Source organism: Panulirus ornatus, chromosome 65, assembly GCF_036320965.1.
Source record: "Panulirus ornatus isolate Po-2019 chromosome 65, ASM3632096v1, whole genome shotgun sequence".
Taxonomy (NCBI): Eukaryota; Metazoa; Arthropoda; class Malacostraca; order Decapoda; family Palinuridae; genus Panulirus; species Panulirus ornatus.
In genome coordinates this window covers 13,022,186-13,031,628 of record NC_092288.1, presented here as the reverse complement: position 1 = coordinate 13,031,628, position 9,443 = coordinate 13,022,186, and the positions used below count along the sequence as shown (strand labels likewise).

Here is a 9,443-nt window from a genome sequence, read left to right as displayed (position 1 = left end):
AGGATCAGTAAAACATTGCTAAAGAATTAAGTAGCTGGAGGACCATCCATTCTAAACAGCTTTTATTTCACGCAACATTTAAAGGTGTTGACAGTGAAGTAGTAATACAAAGTCTTTCATTCGGTTGTGGCTTTTTCTGATTCATGGCCAAAGCAAAGACGCGCTATAAGTGTATGTGTTATGTGGGTAAATGGGTAGAACTAAATGCTAAACGTTTCCCCTGGGCTTGAGACAACTGGAAGGGGTTACTGTGCTAACAATTTGCATGAAATAACTTTCATGTCTGTTACCTTAGTAAGATATGGTATTTAACATATGTCTGCTTTCTCTTATTAGAAATGATCTTTTTTGGAGAACAGAGTGCATATAATTTTTGTCTAGAAGCCATTAATTTTTCACTAAAAACATCATATTTGGAGGCAATAGGGGTTACAAGTTTCTCTTTAGTAAGAACCTACTTATACAAGGGAACGGCATGAATGGTATCAAGGAATATAGAATAAAGAATCAAGTTGCTTAAGGCACGAATCAAATGTTACCTTGGCTTCAAAACTCGTAACTTATATATGGATTTGTTTTCCTGTGTTCTTGTCAACTTGTATCGTGAAATTCGAGACTTACTTAATAATTTTAGTGAAAATTGTTCTCCTAAGTGGGAAGAGGCGGGGTAAGTGGTGGGGTGAGGCGCAGGTGTAGTAATGGCTGACTCTTTCCTCAGCGTCCTGTCTTCTCAGGAATTACATGATCACCTTAGAGAGCCAGCTGAGTGCACTGGCAACAAGAAAGGATATAATGCTGAGTAAGAAGGTGCTGGACTGTGTTTATCAAGTATCATGTCATGATAAGTTTGTATTTCCATCATGTAGTTGCTGTAATAGTTCCCCGTGGGTGTACAAGCGGTCACGAGCTGGGTGACAGTTGTGATGGCTCATGGAGTGACAGGAGTGTGTCGTAATACTCAGTGATATGGCCATAGTCAGGGCACTTAAATTGTGCAGAGAATGATAGGAAAGGTAACGTTGAAATGGTATTGGTGTTTAGGAAATCGAAGGGCTTCAGCTCGCCAAGGACTTTCACTGATTTTGTTTTCCACTGATATTATTTTGTACAGTAAAATGAGCGTGTGAGCAGGATATTGTACATTGATATGATAAAGTTTCAGTTTAAGGGTACTATAGGAATAAGTCGTGTCTTTGAAAGAAATTCAAATCAGCAGACACATTATCTTTAAGAGAAGTGATGAAGACAAGGGAATCTTTATTTTTATCATACAAAGCTAATTTATCAGAAAGAGGATGTGTGTGTTCTGTTTGATCTTGATGATAGTATTACGAGTGGATTCCTTACCCTTTACAGACATGATGTAGAGTGTGGATTTTTACTCATAACACCTCCTACGCCCACAATTTTACAGTCTTCAAATAGAGTAGGGCTTTCAGTTATGAAGGAAGTTGTGAAGTTAAAGCATTCTCCACCAACTGTTCAGGGAAAGGAATGGATTGTTACCACTTTCATTAAACTTAACAACCAGAATAGAAAGGTTGCCTATGATGTCCTGTTGATGAGTCATACTACCACATGGCACTTGTTTAGATTCTTTGGTTGGTTAGTATATTGCTGTACTAAAGAATTACAACCTGCATAATAAGGTAAGAAAGTCAAATGAATTACGTAACATGCTTCCTATTTGAATCTGCACCATCTGTTGCAATCCTCGCATCAACATGTGTCTTCGCAATATGGAAGCAGCATTTTTTATGTTTCTTCTCTAGAACAATGTGGGCACTGTGTAATCTTATCAATTAATCGATGTGTCAGAAGGAAGGCAACTATAGTGACCATGTCGAGAAATAGGCATCATAGCTTAAACTTTGTAAATCATAATTGTCACAAACTTCTATTGATGAAGTGCTGCCTGAAAGAGGTGACGAAAATAAGGTCTTTGGACAAACTTTTATCAACTTTTTTTTGGAAGAACAAAATTCATCATTGACGAATAATTATTTCTTATTCCCCCACCCCACCCCCAAGAAACATATTCCTTTTCCAGTAGGACTTTCTAACCCTTTTGAAATATTTAGTTATACCATTTATATATGAAACCAAAATTGCATTAACTTAAAGTGTCAGATTCTGTCTGAAAGGATCTCATGTCTCTGTAGAGTTATCAATTCCTCTTAGAAATAATGATTACCAAGTTTATCCTTGTTTTCCAAATGTTTATCTCTTGACACCTAGTATAGATGCCAGAAACCACTTACAATGAAAACATTAGTGCACTTCCTCTTAAATGAGGTAATTTCGCTATTCTTAGAATGCACATCTCATAGGTACCCCTTGAAAATTTCAAGTTATATGTTTTAGTGTCATCTAAGGTATTACCATATTTAAGACTTTTTCATTATTCACTATTTTTTAACTCCACATTTTCCCAGTCCTTCATCAACCCTGCCACTGTTTGTGTATTGATACTGAAAGATGAGTTATGTGAGAGCCAGTAAAAGGATGAATATACATATACCCCACATCTCTTCTACTGTATTGATATCAAGTATTTTTATCCAGTTAGTATATTGCTGAATTCATGTCATATTTTCTCAAAGTTTACTCACCCGTGAACTGGGTTTAAAGTTTGTTGTCAGTGACTTCATATCTTTTAATTATCTCTAATCTGATGATATAATGATTGCAATTTGCCAGAGTCTCGCCTACCTCACAGGAGTTGATCACTTTATACAGGAAACATGAAAACCTTGAGTATCAGTTTAGGGCACTCAAGCAAGTAACTTAGTCATGGACCAATAAGTCTTCTGTAATCTGGTTTTCCTGTGTACTTCAGTGCACTTACATTAACAGCAAAAAAATTGAATTTGATTATATTTTGAATAAAGTGTTTATGGCAATTCAAGAAATTTTCTCGTGCTAATTTAATTGTTAGGCTTATTTGAATTAGTAAATATTTCTTCACCACCAGATATTTTCCTCTCATATTTCTTTCATGATACCTTGTCTCAAAAAGTTCTTTGTAAAATGTGGTTAAAGAAATTTCCTATTAATTAATTAATTTCTAGGACATTACATTTTGGCATTGTGGTAATATATTTTTTATTGATGTTATTATTTAAGGAATTATTATGCACTGGGGATAAGGGAGAAAGAATACTTCCCATGCATTCCTCACGTGTCGTAGAAGGCAACTAGAGGGGACCGGAGCGGGGGGCTAGAAACCCTCCCCTCCTTGTATTTCAACTTTCTAAAAGGGGAAACAGAAGGAGTCACACGGGGAGTGCTCGTCCTCCTCGAAGGCTCACATTGGGGTGTCTAAATGTGTGTGGATGTAACCAAGATGAGAAAAGAGGAGAGATAGGTAGAATGTTTGAGGAAAGGAACCTGGATGTTTTGGCTCTGAGCGAAACGAAGCTCAAGGGTAAAGGGGAAGAGTGGTTTGGGAATGTCTTAGGAGTAAAGTCAGGAGTTAGTGAAAGGACAATTGTCAACTGTTGAGGAAAATGGTGCATAATTATTCCAAAGTTGTGATGTATCTAGGTGGAAATGATCAGCCCATTTCTTATTCTTCTATGTTCTTACATCAACTTTCCAAACTTTAACACGGTTTTAACCCTTCTGTAAATGCACATCCATTAGAATCATATCCGGCTCAGCTAAAAACCCAGATGATACATCTGTCATCTACCTAGGTGGACCCTGTACTTCTCATAAGGGAGACCCCCCCTAAAAGGGAGACCAGTGAGCAAACCTCCCTTTTTCTTTCCAACTCCCATCCCTACTTCTGTTCACTTCCTGTTGTGTAATTTAGCATTTCCTTAAAAGGAGAAGTGGAAAGGGAAGTGACTACAATTTTCCAGGCACACTATGCCTTTGGATAATGACAGTGGTTGTGATCAGTGGTTTGTGCAAGGCAATCTTGTCGATAGGGGCAGATGGTGGGTTATTCTCAGAGAGAGTGGAGTTAGGATTTGCCTTGCTTACTGGTCTCCCTTGTTAAAGAAATAGCTTAACTGAGTTTCAGACTCCTTTTTTTTCTTTTTGTACCCACAGTGCAGTAAACAAGACCAATGAAGACAAACTTGCATGATGGCTAGACACCGGTGGCAGCACACGAACGCAGTTGGCCTATGACTCATGTCCAGCCATTGTCATCTGCTGCCACACCCTGACCCTTATCCTGTAAGTTCTTACATGTTGTTTGTTAGAAATAGATACCTTGTTTAATGATTGTAACATGGAAGATGATTTTTACCCCTATGTCATCTCATTGAAATTAGAATTTAGAAATGTGAGTTTGTCATTGCTTGGTGTAACAGTAAGTGAGGAGTCCACTCCAGTAGTATGTATGGAAAATGAAAGAGAGCAGATGAACTGAGCTAGAGGATAGACAATTATATTAGTTTGATAATGAGGGAGGGCTAGCCATGAGACAACCTTTGGTTAAAGAGAAATGTAGTAGGATGTTAAAGTGTGTCAGTATGTGAAATGTGATTAAGCCATCTATAACCTGATAAGAATTTTTACAGTTGTGCTTTTTTATATCTATTTTATTTTTTGATATTTCAAGCATGAAAAGTGTCAAAGCACAAAAGGATTGAAATGTTCATGATATTTTCACAAGTGTGGTTACTCCAAAGTATGCTAAAAGAGATATTGTGATATGTTTTTTATTTTTTTTATTTGCTTTGTCGCTGTCTTCCGCGTTAGCGAGGTAGTGCAAGGAAACAGACGAAAAAATGGCCCAACCCACCCACATACACATGTATATACATACACGTCCACACACGCAAATATACATACCTATACAACTCAATGTATACATATATATACACACACAGACATATACATATGTACACATGTACATAATTCATAGTCTGCCCTTATTCATTGCCATCGCCACCTCACCACGCATGGAATAACAACCCCCTCCCCCTCATGTGAGCGAGGTAGCGCTAGGAAAAGACAACAAAGGCCCCATTCGTTCACACTCAGTCTCTAGCTGTCATGTAATAATGCACCGAAACCACAGCTCCCTTTCCACATCCAGGCCCCACAGAACTTTCTATGGTTTACCCCAGACGCTTCACATGCCCTGGTTCAATCCATTGACAGCACGTCGACCCCGGTATACCATAGTAAGACAGCTCTAGCATCTACCATTGACACTTTAAAAGGCTACCAAGAGCAGCAGGAGCAAGGGCTGGAAAATTTTCCTCTCCTTTATTATCTTTTGAAAAGTAGAAATACGAAAAGGATCAAGGCAAGGATTTTTCCTTGTGGGCTGAGTTCCATATGTTGCCTCACAAAAATGGGAAACTCAAGCATAGATAAAGGAAAGATTTTTTTGATTTTGTGAACATTCAAGATATAACATATAAGTGTGTTATGGTTCAAACATCATCAGTACCTGTTTCCCTGTTAACAGTGAATATTTCTTTACTGATTTATGTTAATGGAAACACAACACCAAGTTAGTTTGCTGCATTTAAAGCCAATGTCTTTCCACAAAGTTTTTTCCCACACTAGGATAAAAGCCCAAAATTAGACCCTGGTGTCTCCATTTACATGGTTAGTTGTTATTATTGATTTCCATTATTCTTTTCTTCCCCCACCAAATGCAATAATGATTGGGCTGGAACATCCTGTTGACATAATCAAGTAGATTTAAGTAAATTCCATTGATCACATAAGACTCATGTAACAGTACAAGCCCATCAGAACATCTAATGGGTTGTGATATGTAAAAGTATTTAATATACTTTGAATAAGAAAGTTTACCTGGCCTCCTGATTTTCAGAGCTTGCTGAAGTAACCTATTTGGGATGTCGGCAACAACAGCCATGGCACCCAAGTTCAGTGTGAAGACAGCTCCATGCAGAATATGCTTTAAGGCTGCAAAGTGGCTTCCAGTTCTTTTTATTGTGACTGTAGTAGTTTGGTCGTACTATGCTTATGTAATTCAACTCAACCTTCGTAAGTATCTTATAATTCACTTTTAAGATATTTTCATTGTGAAGTATGAATTGTCCTGAAATGTAGGTCATGTTGACATTCTTGGATGCCTAAGAATTTGATTTAAAATCAGTTCATAGAATTTCATGTACACCTTTTTGTCATACATAATATTGTTTTTGTTATGAGGGGTGAATATTTCTATGAAAGATTGTGTAAAAAAAAAAAAAAGGAAATACGAGGTGGTTCTCTCTTTAACCATATCCATGCTCCCTGTCACTGTTGTGGCAAAATGTTGGGAAGTTCTTTGACAGTTTGGCTCATTTTGAATTCCCAACTTCTATATGATTCCACAACTTATCAATAGATATCACTAGCAACCTAACAACACAGCTGGAAAAAGTCTCACGTTTCATAATCACCTAGAAATTGTCTAAGAAAGTGTATTTATCTTATCACAGCAGGAAATGAGATTTGTATTGTATTATAGAGAAAGTTACAAGAACAGAAAGTTCCACTTGTATTATTGCTTGCACTTTTTATGAAAATTTGGTTATTTTTTAATTTATTCATGGGATAAAGTTCTGTCCATGTAAATACTTACAAATGTACCTACCTCCTGCCCAAGTAGACTATCTTGATGAGGCACCATTTGCATTCAACAAGCTGGCTGTGCCCACAAGTCAGGACCATAGTTCATACAGTGTAGTGATGTTTTTGGGTGCCTCTGTGAGTAGAGAATGCAAGGCAATTGAGCTACAGTAAATGCTTGATGCATTCATTGGTGGTAGCTGCGTCATGGGTATAATACCATCCACTCCAGCCGCTTTTGCCATATTTCATCTTACACAGGGCTTTCACTACTACTTCTCTCTTCACCAAATGTAATGAAAAATTTTGGCTTATAGCCAGAATTTAAGATATGATATTTGTAACTGTATATCGTCTTTCACGTCAGACAAATACAGTCTAAATCTGGGACATCACTGTCAGTGTGTTTGTATAATGCTTTTTTGTGGGACAGGTGATGCTCTCTTTGCTTGCTTGAAGTTACATTGTCAGTAAAGATTCACTTTTAGCAAGGTTGTATCAGTCACTTGACGAAAGAGAGTACAGTCTCATCAAAGAACTCTCTGCTAATGAAGCCTTAAAGCTGAAGGAGCCCCTGGATAAGGGCTTGTCCGGTTGTAGCCCAGTACCTCTTTCATGAATGGGCATTTTGTGACATGAGATTAAGGTTGGGGTGATAGTGATATATTGCTGAAATATAATGGAAGAGAATGGAAGGTACCACGTGTATGCAGATGATGCTCCTTTTTTAAAGTGAGTCTAAGAAGGGATGATTTTCTGGTAATGTATTTAGTAGGAAGAGGTTTGAAGTAAGTGGGAGTAAGAGCAAGTTTCTTGTTTTTACACAAGATGGGCTATTAAAGTGCAGTATTAATTTAAATGGAAAAGAAACAGAGTATGTAAATAACTTTAATTATGGAGGAGTGATGATAGAATAAGAATATGTAAATAAGTTTAATTATGGAGGAGTGATGATCAGTAAGGAGAATAGTGTGAATGATGAAATTGGGAATAGAGAAGAATTAGAGGTGCACTGAAATGGTATTGATTGGAAATAATGTAAGTATCAAGTGTTGAAGACGCAAGTTAAAGGAATTTTGTGCTTCATCTCCCGTGAATATCAAGTGAATGTGGTCATTGTAAAATCAGCAGGGCAGTTGATATGCATAGGTATCACTGGACTCTCCCTGCTTAAGCTTACTCCGCGAGTGAAAAGTCACTATTAGCCAGGTTGCATTATTGAGATTATGTATTCATTAAAGAAGTTTCCACTTCAGAGGAGTCTGTTTCCCTATCCACTCAAAAGGAGTCTATTTCCCTGCTAATAAAGTAAAAAAATACTTGGGCAACAAGAGCCTTTAGAGTGTTCTTGGGTAACAACAGGACTCTTTCTTAGAAATTTGTCCTGGGATAATTATGAACGATTACAGTGACATAGATATAATATTTAGGGTTAGGGAAAATGATTTGGTAAACAGAGAAGAGGTAGTAAAAGCTTTGCGGAAGATGAAAGCCGGCAAGGCAGCAGGTTTGGATGGTATTGCAGTGGAATTTATTAAAAAAGGGTGTGACTGTATTGTTGACTGGTTGGTAAGGTTATTTAATGTATGTATGACTCATGGTGAGGTGCCTGAGGATTGGCGGAATGCGTGCATAGTGCCATTGTACAAAGGCAAAGGGGATAAGAGTGAGTGCTCAAATTACAGAGGTATAAGTTTGTTGAGTATTCCTGGCAAATTATATGGGAGGGTATTGATTGAGAGGGTGAAGGCATGTACAGAGCATCAGATTGGGGAAGAGCAGTGTGGTTTCAGAAGTGGTAGAGGATGTGTGGATCAGGTGTTTGCTTTGAAGAATGTATGTGAGAAATACTTAGAAAAGCAAATGGATTTGTATGTAGCATTTATGGATCTGGAGAAGGCATATGATAGAGTTGATAGAGATGCTCTGTGGAAGGTATTAAGAATATATGGTGTGGGAGGCAAGTTGTTAGAAGCAGTGAAAAGTTTTTATCGAGGATGTAAGGCATGTGTACGTGTAGGAAGAGAGGAAAGTGATTGGTTCTCAGTGAATGTAGGTTTGCGGCAGGGGTGTGTGATGTCTCCATGGTTGTTTAATTTGTTTATGGATGGGGTTGTTAGGGAGGTAAATGCAAGAGTCTTGGAAAGAGGGGCAAGTATGAAGTCTGTTGGGGATGAGAGAGCTTGGGAAGTGAGTCAGTTGTTGTTCGCTGATGATACAGCGCTGGTGGCTGATTCATGTGAGAAACTGCAGAAGCTGGTGACTGAGTTTGGTAAAGTGTGTGGAAGAAGAAAGTTAAGAGTAAATGTGAATAAGAGCAAGGTTATTAGGTACAGTAGGGTTGAGGGTCAAGTCAATTGGGAGGTGAGTTTGAATGGAGAAAAACTGGAGGAAGTGAAGTGTTTTAGATATCTGGGAGTGGATCTGTCAGCGGATGGAACCATGGAAGCGGAAGTGGATCATAGGGTGGGGGAGGGGGCGAAAATTTTGGGAGCCTTGAAAAATGTGTGGAAGTCGAGAACATTATCTCGGAAAGCAAAAATGGGTATGTTTGAAGGAATAGTGGTTCCAACAATGTTGTATGGTTGCGAGGCGTGGGCTATGGATAGAGTTGTGCGCAGGAGGATGGATGTGCTGGAATGAGATGTTTGAGGACAATGTGTGGTGTGAGGTGGTTTGATCGAGTAAGTAACGTAAGGGTAAGAGAGATGTGTGGAAATAAAAAGAGCGTGGTTGAGAGAGCAGAAGAGGGTGTTTTGAAATGGTTTGGGCACATGGAGAGAATGAGTGAGGAAAGATTGACCAAGAGGATATATGTGTCGGAGGTGGAGGGAACGAGGAGAAGAGGGAGACCAAATTGGAGGTGGAAAGATGGAGTGAAAAGGATTTTG

The 9,443-nt window shown here is 38.3% G+C and overlaps 1 protein-coding gene across 5 annotated transcripts in view; it reads left to right on the top strand.

Moving 5' to 3' along the window:
- The first annotated feature begins 509 nt into the window (after window positions 1–509).
- Window positions 510–9,443, top strand: part of LOC139746591 (palmitoyltransferase ZDHHC20-B-like) — a 111,188-nt gene continuing 102,254 nt past the window's right edge. For 2 of the 5 annotated variants that reach the window (XM_071657989.1, XM_071657985.1), the window contains exons 1-3: window positions 510–667; window positions 4,060–4,188; window positions 5,807–5,982. In XM_071657989.1, coding sequence (XP_071514090.1) covers window positions 5,832–5,982 — 151 coding nt within the window. In that variant the 5' untranslated portion in view covers window positions 510–667; window positions 4,060–4,188; window positions 5,807–5,831. Of the gene's footprint in view, window positions 808–875; window positions 1,014–4,059; window positions 4,189–5,806; window positions 5,983–9,443 lie in introns of those variants that run through there. The other 3 variants (XM_071657987.1, XM_071657986.1, XM_071657988.1) reach the window with 3 other exon arrangements.